Here is a 17412-nt window from a genome sequence, read left to right on the forward strand (position 1 = left end):
AGAAAGTCCTCCAGCTTCTATTCCCATACCTCCTAGTGTAAGCACCATTTTCACTGACGTCCCTATGCTATTTCATGATGTAGCGAAATATCAACGTGAAGATTTGGTGCTGGCTTCCGTTATATAAACCCTTTCTTCAGGTGAACATGTTGTCCCTCATGTTCTGAGGAATGGAGTTCTCTGTTGCCCTTCGAGGCATGTTCAGAGGATGAAAATCGTGGTTCCAGCTTTTGTAGTGACTATGATTTTCATGTTTTACCATGAGACCACAATGGGGGACATTTGAACTTCTTCAAGATTAGAGAGAAAATAAGGGAAATGTTTATTTCGAAAAGTATGGAAGGTGAGATTAGAGAACTTGTTGAAGCATGCAAATCTTGTTTGATTATCAAGCCCACTTTGTCTACCATGGTAGGGCTGTTGTCATTACACCAAGCATATCGCCCTATGGAGCAACGGAGTTTGAATATTAAACGGTTGCTCGGAAAGACATAGTTTATTTCAGTGATTGGAAAGTGAATGTGGCCGTTGAGGAAGGTTTCAGTGTATAAGGGTATAGAAATGAGTTGTCTAGGAATTAAATAGACATTTCAGGATGTACATTTTATTATAATGTATACATTACATAGGCGACCCAGCCAAGAGCTCTACATATACTGTAAAAAAATCATGGACGTAGCCAGCCCAGCATTTTATGGACACGTCTACAGGATGTATCTTGTCAGATTGACCAACCAACATCTCGTTTACTGGCGAAGGAAGAAGTCAAAGTAAGCATGGTTGATGGAAATAAACAGAGATCTTCAGGAACTGGGAGGAACAGAAAGAGACTTAAAAGACCGACATCTTTCAGGAGGATGATTGAACAAAAGAGGTTCAGGGATAAACAATCAGTAAGGAAGACAGGTACCCTCGGGACAAAGGAGAGAAAGGAATAACACAGGATGTGCAATTACTTGGAAAATATCAAAACCAAACCTAAACGCATTAGTTGAATATCGTGATCCTTTGTCGGCCTATACGAAACAAGAAGAAAGGAAAACCTTACACTTTGCATTGAGTTCTCAAAATACATCTAAAGTACATTTTAAGACCCATTCCACACCAGGATTCTAGTAGTGGTAAACGATTGCCTTAACATTCTGCGGGTCATTGCTTTGGATGAGAACATTCTTACGTGACAACTTCAGTTTCTTGGCCCGGAAACATTTGCCAACAGTCTTCTGCTCTTACTGGCAGTTAGCGCATCTTGAAGTTATTTAGAATGAAGTTTCAGTATTGCCAATAGTTATCACAACATTTTACTGTGTACATTACCCTCTAATCCGCTCATGGTCAGTAAATCGTGAACACAGGTTGCAACCACTACGTATATTGTCGAATAAGAATAACAAACTGAATTGAAAGAGCCTCATGAACGTAGAAGTTCATCAAACAAAGACGTAGACTCCGTGAGAGGTTGAGTTCACAGATCGGGAACACAAAGTATGAAAACATGCTGGCTGCCATGGCCATCAGTTTAATATATTTCTGGTGTGCAACGTTGAGCCATGTGTATAATTTTGATACATGTCTAGTTTGAGGTCCGTGCATTATTTATAAGTTAGTATTTATATATCCTCCTTCCAGATGGCAGGAATAGGTCTATCACAGGAAACGAAAGACAGAGAATGGCCTGTGTGTGTCGTTTAACGTACTAGGTATGGAAGTCAGCGTGACAATATTTCCCTGCGCTAATAATTATTCATTTTGAAGAAGAGCAATTTCCTCACACATAGATTATATTTTTAATTGTAGTGAGAAGTTGCCTGAATTAGTGGCAGTTTTTATCCTGTTGTCCAAAAAAATGCGGTCGATTGCAGCAACTAGTTTTCTCATGAGAAGGCAGTCTAAAGGATATAGTTGGTTTATGAACAGTAACTAAACAGATCTTGGTCGGCGTCTTACCACGTCGAATTGCATGTCGATACAAAGCAGCATATCTTCACCATCATCAAATCTTACTTGCACTTTCCCGTAAGATGGAAACCATATCTCACTGTCCGAAATAGTAAGAGCCGCATTCTTTACGTCGTATATACCCTAAAACAGAACAGGTGCAAATTAGTGACAAGAATATAGTACAGAGCTGTTTAGTTCTCCAATAAGTAATTTTAACTGCATATCGCTTGAGGGTAGGAGCCAACTAAACATCACAACATATTTTATAACAAAATTCCAAGACGGGAACTATAGTTTGATTTCAATGATTGCATTTCAGTATTCATGGTTATTAGGCTGGTCAGTTATGGGAAGGCAGTTTTTGAAGATATAGACTGTAAGGTCAATCTCTATAAGAAATCATGAAAAGGGCTGACAGATTCCTTCATCTTAAAGATATCATAAATCAGGAGAAGAGTGTTTACTTTTCAATCAATTTAACCGAACAAAATTCATAATAGGAATTCGTGAGTTAACTCAATATGTTACATGTGTAAATATTTCTGACCTGTCCTTTCCATTACAAGTACAAGAAACCTGCAGTGGTAAGAAATGTCGTTTAAAACGCCAGCCACCCTGAGACCGACATATGTACTCTCATGGACTTATTAATCAAAGGTAAAATAATTGGACAGGCTCTTTGATTTTTGTTTTCAACTGATTTATTTACAAACAACAGTTAAATCATAGACAATAATTTCCAATCATGTAACAAAATGAACACAGAAAAGAAAGAAAGAAAAGTACAATCAAAACCATCTTTGCAACCTGTTGCCTGAAGTTCGTTAACTAAATATAATATGACGCCGGTTTTTTTTTTCAGTGTTTTAAACTAAAATAATATGGATACCTTTATTCGTTTAATGTCCTCTGTTGAGTGACTGATGCGATGTTTGCCTGTACAGTTACGGACCAAGGTCAGGATACTAACTGCTGACATTGATAAGGTTATTAGCGTTGAATTGTAAGAAATATGTAATGACACAGAGCTTAATAGCTTTGTTAACAGTCACATACGGTATTCCATGGACTGTGGGGTTTTCTGAATCGGCGCCTGCTTTGTATGAATAATGAGCGATGTTGATAACTGTATTCATAGGGTTTTCGTCAACTAAACACACATGGGGCAATGGATAGTAATCTGACCGCCGTTAGGATTTCACCAACAGGGGTCTTCACTGAGCTTGAAGTTCCCCCACGTCAGCATCTACATGGCGTGCTTTAAATGTATATCGGTTACAGCTATGTTGTGTGGTAATCTCTACCTTCCTACCAATGATGGGAAATTCTGCTGGTAATCTATACTATTCTATAAAGAGGTAACGTTTGTTTGTATGTAATGGCTAATCTCAGGAACTACTGGACTGATTCCAAAAATTCTTTCTCTAATAGAACGATACGCTATCCCTGAGTGCTATAGGCTATATTTTATTTGCCAAACAATTTAAGGGGGAGAGGCGACGTGGGGAGATATAAAAATACTAGGCTAACATAGGCGAAATTTCGAAATTGTCGTACAAGGACGAGACAAAGCTCAATTTAAGCCCCTTGGCGCGCAGAACGAAACTCGGTAAGCCCTATGGGCCCGACAACTATGTTTTAAGGCCCTAAAACCAACCGTTATGGAGATATTGGCACCACACTACCCCTGCTCGAGGAATGGGATAAAAAATGAACTGTGGTAACCATGGCAACGTCAGCTCCAGTATTCTTACAGCAACGAGATTACCAACAAAATATCACAAAAACCTAACATGTTACAGACATGGAAATATAGAATATCCTTTAAAAATAAAAGAACACAAATGTTGGTTTTCAGAAAATCTACTTAAGGGGTGAGGGGTTTGGGTGGGTGAAAAGAACGGAGGAAGGAGTTGAATTCTTTATATGAGGATACATATATCTCAGAAACTGAAGATGTTACAGACGTTAAAACTGGTACATGGAATCTCTTTTAAAAATAAATGAACGCACTTATTTTGGAAAATCCACTTAAGGGGGTGCAATAATATAAAAAGCGGGTGAATATTTAAAATGAGTATCTTCTTCTACTACCGGTTTTCTGACACCTATGGGATTACGAGTGCGAACTGCATCGCACATGTGGATTTGACGGTGTTTTACGGCTGGATGTCTTTCCTGACGCCAACCCTATGTGTAGGGATGTAATTACTATTGCGTATTCCTGTTGTAGTTGGTAATGTGGTTTGTTGAGTTAATAGAAGAGGAGAGTGTTGGGACAAACACAAACAACCTGTCCTCGAGCCAGAAGAATTAATCACACGCGATGAAGATCCCCGAGCATGCCTGGAATCGAAATCGGAACCCTGTGAATCGAAGGCCTCAACGCTGAACACCCAGCCAAGGAGTGGGGCAGTTTTTAAAATGAGTATATCTACAGTATTTCTCATAAAATTAACATGTTGCAGGTGCTTTTTTAATTAACATATTCATTAACTGCATGCTCCACTACAATTTAAGTAATACTACATGCATAAGTATTCTTTTGTAGTCGTGATTACATTTTCTATTAATTATGTTACCTATACCTACATGTTTGATTTTAATGTGTCTAACCTAGAAACATCATGTTACAGGTTTTTTTTTTCAATGAAAGTGTTCTTTCTTGACATAACTATGCCCTACGTTAGGTCATCAAAATTGATACACTTCACGAACAGTTTAAAGAACTTTAAGTATTTACCTATAAGTTCATTCTTGCTTGTAGACCAGTGGCCTCCTGAGTTGATTACATTTGTCTTTAGTTTTATCCTTTCGTGTTTTAATAATTCACACTCATATAGGATGTGGTCCACAGTTTGCGTTTCTTCGCCACACCGACACGTTGCATGCTCTTGGCTTTTAAATCTATGCAGATAGGCCCCTATGTTCCATGCCCTGTCATCATAACCGTCATATTGTGGCTTAAGATAATTTTTGAGTCAAGTCTCGCTTTAACACTTGGGAAATATGCTTTCGTTATTGATCCATTGGAAGTTTCTCTCCACTCTTCTTCCCACAATTGTAAACTTCCAACACGCAATACCTTTTTTATCGAATTTTATCGAAAGTCACTTCTAGGTCTGTCCTGCTCGCTGCTTGTTTCGCCAATTGATCAGCAGTTTCGTTGCCTTCTGTGCTGACATGAGCCTTAACCCATGAGAAGTGTATTTCCCAGTTTTGTAGTTGTAGGTCTCTCATCATCCTTCTGATCTCTTCTACGAGATTGCTGCTTTTTCCATTGTTTTTGAGTAGGTCCAGGGTTTTTTATTATCAGTGTAAATAATTGCTGCTCTATTTTCGTGGTTGATGTCTTGTAATTTCTCCAGTGCATTCAATATTGGGTATTGTTCTGCTTGATTATTTGAACAGGTATTGAGTAATTTGAATTGGTATTGTTACAGGGGTGAAAATGGGTATTTGTAATCTCCTTTAAAAATAAAGAAACACGTACTTTTCTTTTCGGAAATTGAACTTAAGCTGGAGACGGAGTTTAATTCTCTTTATGAGGATACTTATTTCTCAAAAACCAAGATGTTACGGACGTGAAAATTTGTATTTGTAACCTCCTTTAGAAATAAAGAAACCTTTTTTCTTCGACATAAAAGATGATTTTCTCACATGAAGAGTTCATGTCGCAAGTTCCAGATTTAGCTCTGCCAGTAACTTGGTCATCTTAGCCGCAAAAGGTAATGCCACAAACGAGGTGTACACAGAGGTCCTGGGTTAAATGAATTGCATGTTTTAGGTGAGTTTTTATACATTAGGGATTTTCAGTTAATGTCTTAGTGCAGTACCGAAGAACAAATATTTTTTTATATTACGAAATCTTCGCGAGCGAAGCCGTGGCTAACAGCTAGTAATCAATAAAATAGAGGGAATAATGAAACGTCATTTAGTATTTGTCACCAAATCGGAAGTTGCCCAGCATTTCCAAAATATTTCCACTTGATGGTCGGAATTCCTAACAATCGATGAATATTTTGAAATTACATTCAAAGAGGAAGCAGAAGAAGAAGAAGACGAAAACAAGCAATCCCTTCTCGATATCCAGTAGAACGATAGAACCAAAATGATTTAGTACTTAAGCGACTTTCGAGTATTATCTGTGGTAGTACAATCGCCTACAAACTGTTGCGGGACGCCATCATCCAAGTCCTTGTTGGTTCTTAGCCGAAGTGCAAAAGGGACACGCAGAAAAATGAAACAATTCTAATCCAACTACTGCTTGGACACAGGAAACTACAATGCCACCGTCAAGAATTTACAGAGCCCCACATGTTAAACATCGTTTTCCAAATTCCAACAATACACAGAGTACCAAAGAACTATTGGACATATATACAATTTTACTGAATCTGGAAGAAGCGTGTTTGCACATATTTTACTCGGGAATCAATATTTGTTTGTGACAAAAGTGTTAGGAACTTAATTTTTAGGAAGAATGATTCGGAAAAATGTCTGCTAATTACAGATATCCTGTCGTTGTTAAAATAATCATGCGAGAACTAGGATAGTTTCTCTACCAGCCGCGTTATGTACAATATTTCATCATCTAATACTCAGGTATTAACGTGTACGTTGAATTGCAGAATATAATGGTTTTGAAACTTGCAATATTTTGAGAAATGTGATGAATAGTGAATTGAAGGATCCATAACGGGAGAAAATAAGAATATGGATAATATTTCACTCGGTTTGGATATTAATCACGCCTGTGAAGTTATCAATCCACGAAATGCTTGGTCTCTTCCTGTAGACTCCTTGGTTAAAATTAAGGATAAAGGAAGACATGTATTTATCTTTTGTGGACGTGATGTTAACCGTTTCAATAAATAATAATCTGCTCCTGAAGTGAGATATATTCACTCTTTTAGAAACTATAGATATGTGGGTAGCGTAAGCAATATAACGTTAACATTGAAATTTTACTGAATTTGGAAGTAGCGTGTTTGCAAGTGTTATATTCGGCAATCAACATTTGTCGAAGACAACCGTTTTAGGAACTATATTTGTTAGAAAGAATGGATTCGGAAAAGTGTCTGTTAATCAGAAATATCCCGTCCCTGTTGAAATAGTCGTGCGAGAACTAGGACAACTTCCCTACCAGCCACGTTACGTATTTCATCATCTAAAGCTCAAGTACAACAACTAGGTTGAAGTGCTGAAGATAATGGTTTATGAAACCTACAGTACTTTGAGGAATATGCTAAATGGTGATTTGAAAGATCCATAAACGGAGAGAATGGATGCATAATATTTCACTCGGTTTGTATATTGAACCCATATGGAATTATTCATTTAGTTAATCATTCATATTTGAGAGTATAGAGAATATTTCATTTCATTGGGACTTGGTAACTTATAGGGACTAAGTACATTCACAATACATTTCATAATTTCAATAGGGAGGTTGAAGCTGAGGGTCCACTTGTTCAGAACAAGGAAATAATGTAACACAACGGCGTGGACAAACGGACCACGATTTCGGAAGCCCGGCGAGAGGATAGAAGTTCATACGACAAAAGTGTGAAGTAAGCGTCAGACATGCGATGTTTTCACCCGATGAAAAGGTAGCATCATTCCGATATTTCCTATGCAATGGTTAAAGTGAGAGGTGTCCGTAAACGAGCATACGGAGGCATCTGTAAAGACAAATTAATACAAGTGACCAGCACGTGTGCTAGCTACCTCGTTATTCGGCAGGCGTATTCGAAGGTCACATCGTGAGGAGTTCACTTATACGAGTGCAGAGTCAGGTATTACGTATATTGACCGTGTGCGTACTTCTAACCTTTAGCTCTATACGCTGAGACTGCACTTAATTACTCATGATTAAACTTTGATAAATTTGCAGTTAGTATCTTCGAATTTCAGACGGAAGAACAGTTTCCGGATCGTTTACACGCATAATTCCCTGTCTATTTAAAGTAGAATTTTCGAGGACACGAATACCACAGTTTCTAGTCCAGTATTTGTGTACTGTTTGCAGATATTTGAGCTGTGACTTAACACAGTAAAAGTGTGAAGCGGGGGGGGATAGATAAGCGAAGAGGTGTCCCGCGGTGTAATGGGAACTGGTTTTGACGGCCACTGGAAATTACCCCGACAATTGTAGATAGTAGCTGGCAGGTTTTCTTGAACTAGTTTTTCAGTACCGTGAATGAACGGATGTTTTAGTCGAGATCCGAACCGGCAGAATCAGCAAGACGACGAGACCACTTTTTTCTACGCCAGGATGGAAAACCAAGGACTGATCCAGTTCAATTTTGGAAACACCACAGCCAATATGGCTGGCTAGACGGATGGGAACCGGCTGTCCGTAGGCCGGCGACCGAATGAACAAAAAGATAAGCACTAGATTTGCAATGCATATTATGTATGTTTGCACGTGTTTTAATGTAGCCAAGGGTATAGGTTAGTTTATATTTATAATTTCAGTAGGTATAGCTGTTACTTGGAAGGACTACGTCCCATTTCAGTAAGTGTTCGGAAGCTTGTAAATATAAATAACTGTTAAGTACATGTGGACCGGTTGCATGAGGTCACATCTTGCCTTCGTATTTTATTCAGATTTTGTAGCTGAATGGTTAACGTCATTTATTTTTATAAATCAGTCTCTTGCTTTAGCCTCGTTTATTTTTGATTTGTTTTCCTTCGTGTTTGAGACGCAGTGTACGTCTCAGGGCTTAAATTTAAATGTAATATGGATTTAAATTAAAATCGGAAAGGACTAGATTCAATTGATAATGGGATTTCAAATTGTACGAAAACATGCCGTCATGTTTTCTTTGATTTATTACATGAAGTGTGAATGAGAATGTGTGGGATTGTGGAGATTGAATCCATGACCCCTGTTAGTGTCATCATCATGTGTATTTGAATGTAAAGATGGGTGTGAATTCGTGATAGATTCACGAGTACTTCGATCGCAGTTTCGTATTCCAAGCTTCAAATATTAGAATCAGTTTTCTTCAAAAATGACTACTAATGCGATTTTCTCCAGTTGAGAGGATAAGTTATTTCAGTAATTTTCAGATTTCCAGGCATGATCTATGATTATGTGGTAATTTCTCAGTTTCTATTTATGTATTATTACAGAGTTGGCCATTTTAATTTAAGTTTAACGTTACGGGCACGAGTGCTCTGGTGTATGAACAGCGCGGGGTTGTTACTTTTCTTGAGAGTGAACGTCAAACGACGTCATTTATATTTGTTTCACTTTTGGAAACTTTAGGACATGTGATATTTTTGTGTGATGATGAGTAAGAGGACGCGTACTTCATTCTTAAATGCCTGTTTTTCTAATTATTGAATAACTTGCCTCGGGAAGATTTGTGAGCAACGTGTGTTAAGGGTCGGACCCCAGATGTTTTTGATATTTGGTGCATTATTTAGGGAGACTGAATCTATATTTTTGAGCCGTTCCACCGTGTGGTTGGGGAGGATGATGTGTGTTTCTATCTAGGAGAGTTTTATTTTATCGGCCTATATATTTGTGTTGCTTTTATTGGTTTTTTTTAGTCCATGTCACTACGGTTGTGGCTGTAGATGAGATTTTGTATATGCCGACGTTTAGTTTTGTCGTTTGTTTTATGATATGAGCGCGCTGAGGGTTATTTGTGTCATGTAATCCTTTTCATAGACAAACGTTGAGTTACGTGTTGAAGGTTGAAGCCTAATCTGTTATTTGCTTGAATTTTGTGTCATGTAATTTATTACAAGAATCTGCGTTGATTTATGCGTGCCGTTGTAAAATCCAGCAGATAATTATTTTTGTGTCATGTAATCTATTTCAGGAACCTAAGTTGAATAGGAAGTGATTACTAAAAGTGCAAAATTTATTTCCTTATATTTTCCACCGTGTCTGTGAGTGGGTGAGATTTGCATAAATGCAGCATGCTCTTCCTTGATGAGGCCTGGAATATATTACGATATGTTTTTTGTTATTTTATTGTGCATATTTTCCATTCAAGTGATTTTTTGTTGGTGTTTGGTTTTGATCCACAGTATTTTTGTTGTGCTCATGAGTTTACTCATGATCGGGGTATATATATATATATTAGTAGGACGTTTTACCACTCAGCATAGATATTTGGGTATAGTTCAATTAGTTTTCTCCCCGACGTGCATTAAAACACGTCTTTACTCTAAGGTGAGGGACCCCCACTGCAATGTCAAGTGTGCCGAAACAGTTAATAAACCGGCCAGAAGCGTGCTGCGATTACGGAAGCTAAAGTGTTAAAGTGATAAAATTATAGAATATACCCTTGCTAATATTAAGCATATGTGTCTGCATACGTTTGTTTATTTGTAATATGTTTTAATCCTCAAAATGCACTCTATACGCTAAGGGGAAGACCTGAGTCATATAATTTTCGTCACATTTGAGAATTTTTGCAGTTTGTTGTATTTTAATGTTTATTTTGAACTAGCAAATGTACCCGGGCTTCGCTACGGTATTCTACATTGTATTCGAATATCGAAGTAAATACTGTACATGCAGTAAATATGATTGTTTTAAAATTGCATGTCTCCTAGCGTTATCCGACAAACAGCCTGGGCAGGTTCCCATACCTTGTTTCCAATGTAAAGTATCTGTTACGGATTTATGATGTTAACGGCAGGCTCACCTGCCTACTGCCATTCACAATCGAGTTGGGAAGATTACATTATAATTCCAGGCCCATTGCCTACTGCGCGGTCACAATCGATTTAGGGAGTTTACGTTACAATTGCTGGCCCCTATCCTACTTCAAGACAGATTACAGTTGAGGAGTTTTTATTATAAAGGCAGGCAACTTCCCTACAACCAGTCGAAATTGAGTTGTTCAGTTATTATAATGACAGGCTTCTTTCCCTACTGCCAGGCAGCTTACTGCCAGTCACACCAATTTGGTGAGTTCCATCAAATAGCAGGCCACTATGCCTAATGCCAGTTACATTTCAGACAGGTACATCTGTTTATAATGGAGGGCACCTTTGCCTACAGCCAAACACAATCGGGTAGCGGAGTTTTAAACAAAACTGCATGCTCCCTTGCCTTATGCAATTCAAATCGAGAAGTGAATTATTCATTACAATGCTAGGCCTTCCTTACTAATGCCAGTTACACAGGAGTTGGTGAAGGACCCCATTCCTACTGCCAGTCAAAGTCGGTGTGGGGAGTACTGATTACAATTGCAGACTTATCCTGTCTCGATCGCTATAAATCGATAGCAGTGAATATATATAGACCGACATACGAAAGTACATGCTTCTTTACAATATTGCAGACCTTCATTTACAGATTAACTGCTGCTAAACTGTACGTCATATCGACAATGGATTGTACCATAAGACGCCGGATTTAGCAGTCTAAATGGCTGGTCATATGATATCTCATCTATTCATGGGTCAGACTGAGTTAGAAATGTTGAATAGGGTAAAATTTGTGTGAGATTATCTCATATTGCAATACTTTTTGGATGGCTACTGGGTGGGCCAATTTTCGTGTAGAGTTTGATGATTCTATCTTTCCTATAAGTGACCGAAGGTATGAATTATGCATGTGAAAAGCTCAAATTTACTTAACATCGAGAAATAGAGAAAAATCTAACGTAAAAGGGGATACAGGTACGACAAAATGTCATAAGACCAAGGTTGTAGATCACTCCAAATTGAACGGAGATTGTGCCATTTGTTATATGATAAGACTTCCCGAAGGTCTACTTCATCATTAAAATCTCCATATTTTGATATACTTCGGGGATAAAAAATGAAAAATTAAGATCTTGGAATTATCCGTCCGTTAAAGTCTAAAACGTATAATTTTGCAAATTTAATTTTCTTGCTCGTCTGGCAGATTATGCCGCAGTCTGGATTTTGGCCGAGGAGGGTAAAAATTAGGAATTTCAGAAAACTAACGCAAAAAATATGCAGATGATCATTATTATCCCTTAAACGGGTACCTATACGAACATTTCGCCAAAATAGTCAATGTACATGCACACTGTTGTGACGATTTTATTTATATAGATAGATAAGAAATCTGCTCCAGGTACAACACTATGGGGCTATGTCCGCTGGACTTAAGCTGCAAAACCGACCGTTCATGATATCTCCCTTATTAATCCTCCTGTCGAAAAAATGCACATGAAAATTTTTAGAAATGCATTTCCATCAAGTTTGGTCAATTTTCAGTCAGGTTGGTCTTGTACTGTATACAGTATATTGTGGAACAGTAAAACCACCATTTCGGTTCCCTATAAACCGCCAGTCTATTCATGGAACATGAAATGTTATTGACCTTTAAATCCTACCTTTGGACAGGTGGATGCTAAATATAAAGTTCAAATGTCTTCAGTAGTTTTCAAGTTGTAAGAAATCTGCTTTACACGCACCCGCTCTTGAGATAAGTCCGGTGAGACTTGTACCGAAAAACGGCCCGTTAATGATATCTTCCTTATTAATCCTCGTATCGAAATGATGCACATGAAAAGAAAGGTTTAGAAGTTAATTTCCATTAAGGCAGGTAGATTTCCATTAGGTTTAGTTGTGTATATTTTGTGGGAGTGCAATATCACGGTTTCGTCAGTTCAGGGATTTAGAAACAATACTTGCCGTAAAACCTACCCAAGGACAGGTGGATTCTAAATATAAAGTTTTCTGAAAATATATCCAGTAGTTTCCAAGTTATAGACAAAGAGACAAACAGACAAACAAACAAACAAACATACATACAAACAGACACCAAAGCTAAGAATATGCAGATGGTCATTTTTACACCTGAAATGGATAACTGTACGGAAATTTCGCCAAAACAGTCAATGTCCAGACACACTCTAGAAGTGCAGACCTTTATTTCGAGAGTTACTGTCTTGAAACTGTACGACATATCTACAATCGGACTGCGCTATCAGACGCCTCTTTCGGTTTTCTACATGGTAAGACCTATGACATCTTCTCGTTTCTCTTATATTTATTGGTTAGATTGAGTTACAGTTTTCTCATACTACTTTTTATTTAGATACCCAAGTGACAGCTAGAATCATACAATTTGGCTATCACATGGTCACTGGCATGTCAATGTGCGTGCCGAATGTCATGATTCTATCTTTCTTATAAGTGTGCCAAATGATAACATATACGTGTAAAAGTACAAAATTAACTTGAAATCGAGAAATACAGCTCTATTTAACGTATTAGGGATAGAAATACGACAGAAAGGCATAGGACCAAAGTTGTAGATCTCTCCAAAATGAAACGCGATTTTGCTTTCTGATTTCTGATACGACTTACTTACCGGCCACCAATTATCCCGAAACAAAGGTCTCCACTGTCGTTAAAATTGCATCCATATTTCGATATTTTCCGAGGCCAAACGTTATACATTTGCCTAGCTTAAAATAATTCCTCAAAGGAAAGAGTGTCCAGCTTTCGGGATTGCCACTCGCATACATACGGAGTAATTAACGAAGAAAACAATACAGTTAAGAACATTGAAATTAATACAAAATGGATTATGACTGAGGACAGCAGAATGAGGACAAATATGAAAATACCAAGTGAATGTATTGGAAAATCAAATGCACCTCAATAAATTATGCTAGTGTGAGTTATGGATATAAGAAAGTGGTAACAGAGGAGAAATTTAGTGCAGGGATTCTTAGGTAAACAGATAAGAAGATGACTAATGGTGTTATTATTTAAGCTATTCGAGAACGGTTATAACCTCCAACTATATTCCGCCCATAGCCCACAGAATGGCCGATTGACGCCTCTCTTGCATTCTACCCAAGGAACAACCACGAATTTAAAGGAATACGTTACTTCACTGCTGGCAAGCAGTCAGATACGTTGCCATGGTAACCTGTAGGTTCGTTGTCGGTCTGTCGGTCACTCAATGCAGAACATGATATTCGCAGAAAATTGTAAATTTCTCCGTCATTTGAAGAGTAAGGTAACTTATCTACGTAACAAAAGTTGTTTATAATGAAGAGACGTTTCACATAACGTACACGGAGTTTACATAAAACCAATAGTATAAGAGAAAATGGAGGAAAAACATTCTGGTTTTCCTATAAAACCCCCTTATATTCAAAGATTTTAAAATGATTTGCATATCAAAACCTTTCTCTGGATGAGTATACTCGAAATATGAAGTTTAGTTGAGATCTATCCAGCCGTTTCGCCGTGATGGTGGAACAAACGGACAAACAAACAGACACGAAATATAAAAAAAACGCCGATTTGGTCTTGAGTTGACCTAAAACGGATAAATATCCGAAAAATAGTCAAAACAAACGAAATTACAGACAGCGGGCCCCCTACAACATTATTTATATAGATAAGCATTTTTTCCTCTAAACTGACGTCATGCTTCGCCTTGTGTTATTTACAGCTATTAGTTGACCTCACCGTGTCCAAAGTAGATATATGTTCAACATAAAATCCAGAGTGTATTTTTAGTTAGTTATCATAGACCGAACTGAGCCGCCTGGGATCGGCCGACTAGTACGGGGCAAATTACCTTGATGGTAGAATCGTGGGCAATATTAATCCCGTCAAATGTAATTAAATGCCGTGGAAATATGGGAATACCTAGATTGCTTATTCATTTAGTTATTTATTAATATATCTTTAAGAGGGTATATCCCCAATTACAGTGGATGGTACAAAATGAATTCAATATATAAATGGTACCTATATATACAAACGAATATATAACAATAAGAAACCAGGACTGCCATGACTAAATTAAGAATAATTGAAACATATTTTCAATATGTTGATATGTTGGTATAAAATATCAAAATTACAGGAGAAAAACAAATTAGCAAAGAAAAATGGAAAATAATCATGTGAATAGTAAATACACAAACACATATATATTTGCAAAAATAATAGTCGCATTACGTACGTCAAACTTCAGTGCTGAATTAATTTTCACCAGTAAATTATTCATTTTGATGTAAATATTGTTTTAACATTTTTGAAATAAAGGAAGTGATAAAGTCAAATCTATTTGTCGGATGAATGAAGATATTCTGTTATATACTCCACACATTTTTACAACTGGTGAATTTTTATGATGTGAGGTGCTTGAGAAGGGGTAGTAAAACATTTATCTCAAACGTAGAGTGACCCTCATGGTACTGAAGTTGATTCTTTTAAGAAACTGTTGGTTGTCTAATATTCCATTAACAGTCTTGTAAAAAAACATCTTTCTAGCTAATGTTCTACGTGTACTGAGCTGCATTAAGCCAAAGTTATTTAGTAGAGTTTTACAAGAAACTCTATTATGATATGATGATCGTTTTTTAATTATTAAAAATACAAATATCGCAAAATTTGTTTTATATTTTTATATTTCGTTAATTGTGCACGTGTACTGAGGAGCCTACACTACACATTCATAAGCACGTTTACTTCTAACGAGGTAACTGAATAAAACTTTTAAACTATCTTCATCTCTATGTTCTCGAGTATTTCTAATTGTACCGGAGGTACACCCGCCCCGCGCATTTAAATTAAGCGCCTTGGATAAGGCCATCTGCAACTTTGAAACTACTAGTGCAAGAAGATTAGTTATTTTTCGACAGATATTTTTTCCATCAACTTAGGTTGTGCCCTCTGGGGTGAAGATGAACTTTTAAAATTCAAGATAAATTTTTTGTGTTAAGGTTTCCTAAACAGGCATGTTTAGTGTTTGTTTTTGATGTTAAAGGTAACCAACAAACTTAAGACGTTGGCCAATGAAAAATTCTGTACATTTATTTATCTACCAATCAAAATTTTCTGATATTTATAAAATTTACCAATAAGAATTATGGGTGTGTCAGGAACTTGGTCCAGAGTTTTGTGAAAGTTTCCTCTCAGCTATAACAGCCGACGGCTTGTGAGCCATGTTGTCTTTGAGATCGCTCCAGTCTTGAGTGTGCTTGTAACGGAAGCGGGGGCCGCCTCATCCACCTTCGAGTGGTCCACCAGCTCAAGGAATGGCAGATACTGTTTAACATGTGATAGTCTATCCAAGCTAGCTCGAGGGAAAGCTTTCCCATCTCTAGTAATGTAAATTTATTTCTTCAAGTCTAAATTTCAAGCTTTAAATGTAAATTTCAAACAAGTCGAAAATAACTTAAGCGAAATTAGGGAATATAGTGTGAGGTACCCGCTTATATTCCCTCTCATCTTGGTATTGAGGAGACTATGAGTTTGTAACCTTTAAAACCTATCTTGTAATTTCTGTAACTTAAATATTTGTCTCCATCGAGTCACCTCCGTAGTAGAAGCTTAGCCTCTGTAACGTCGGGCCATAAGCCCAAATAGACATTTAGTATTTCATGTAAATTTCTAGGAGTGCAAGTGTTCGCCTTATTACCATTTTGGTTTTTGGCCAGTAATTTTAAACGTTTCTTTATATCTTTCTTTTTTTTTGCTAGGGGCTTTATGTCGCACCGACACAGATAGGTCTTATGGCGACGATAGGATAGGAAAGGCCTAGGAGTTGGAAGGAAGCGGCCGTGGCCTTAATTAAGGTACAGCCCCAGCATTTGCCTGGTGTGAAAATGGGAAACCACGGAAAACCATTTTCAGGGCTGCCGATAGTGGGATTCGAACCTACTATCTCCCGGATGCAAGCTCACAGCCGCGCGCCTCTATGCGCACGGCCAACTCGCCCGGTTTTCTTTATATCAAAGGTCATGTGGAATGGGTACTCTTTAACTCTGTTAAACTCTATTTCATTCATTTCATGTTAAATATATCAGAATGTTGAGTGAAGACTGTTTAAATTTGTTAAATGTAGGTTGTGCCTTTGATAGGCCTGGAAAGTGCGAATTTATAGAGCAAAGATGCTCTTCCTTCTGATGTAAAAAAAATGAGGAGATCCGTTTCCTTGACTATTGGCGGAAAGGAGCAGAAGCGCTTATGTAAAATTTGTAATTAAGTAGCTTCAAGCTCAAGGTTGTTAATTGCTTACTAGTTGATTGTTCTGACTTTCTCAAATTGTTATCCCAGCTTTAGGTACCTGAATTATAAAGTTTAACATTTGAAAATAAGCCGAAAAGATATAAGGAAGAAATATAGCTCCAATTTGAAAGTTTTAAATTCACCTTTTCTCTCTTCTATATCTACCCATTCATTCCCGCATCTTCTTTCACCCTTGAGTTCCATAGAATTCCCGGAACACTAATAATAAACCCTAATTATTTAAATCCATCATTTGTAATTTTATGAATATGACTGTTGAATAAAAGTTTTGAATCAAGCATAACAGCCAAATCGTTTTTGCTAAATTACACCTCTGCAAGATTTCACCATTTATACTATAGTTATGCGCAAACACATTCTTATTACGAGAAAATGTGATCACAAAACACTTTTTAACATTGAATATTGAAAAAATGCAACACACCATTTGTAACAGTTGTTCAGGTCGGTTTGCCGTTC

At 37.3% G+C, this 17412-nt stretch overlaps 1 protein-coding gene across 1 annotated transcript in view; it reads right to left on the reverse strand.

Moving 5' to 3' along the window:
- Positions 1-596: 596 nt before the first annotated feature.
- LOC136877032 (uncharacterized) overlaps positions 597-17412 on the reverse strand; it is a 51455-nt gene continuing 34639 nt past the window's right edge. Inside the window, exon 4 of the mRNA XM_067150834.2 lies at positions 597-2082. Coding sequence (XP_067006935.2) covers positions 1921-2082 — 162 coding nt within the window. The 3' untranslated portion in view covers positions 597-1920. The remainder of the gene's footprint in view (positions 2083-17412) is intronic.

This window comes from Anabrus simplex, chromosome 7, assembly GCF_040414725.1.
Source record: "Anabrus simplex isolate iqAnaSimp1 chromosome 7, ASM4041472v1, whole genome shotgun sequence".
In the NCBI taxonomy this organism is placed as follows: Eukaryota; Metazoa; Arthropoda; class Insecta; order Orthoptera; family Tettigoniidae; genus Anabrus; species Anabrus simplex.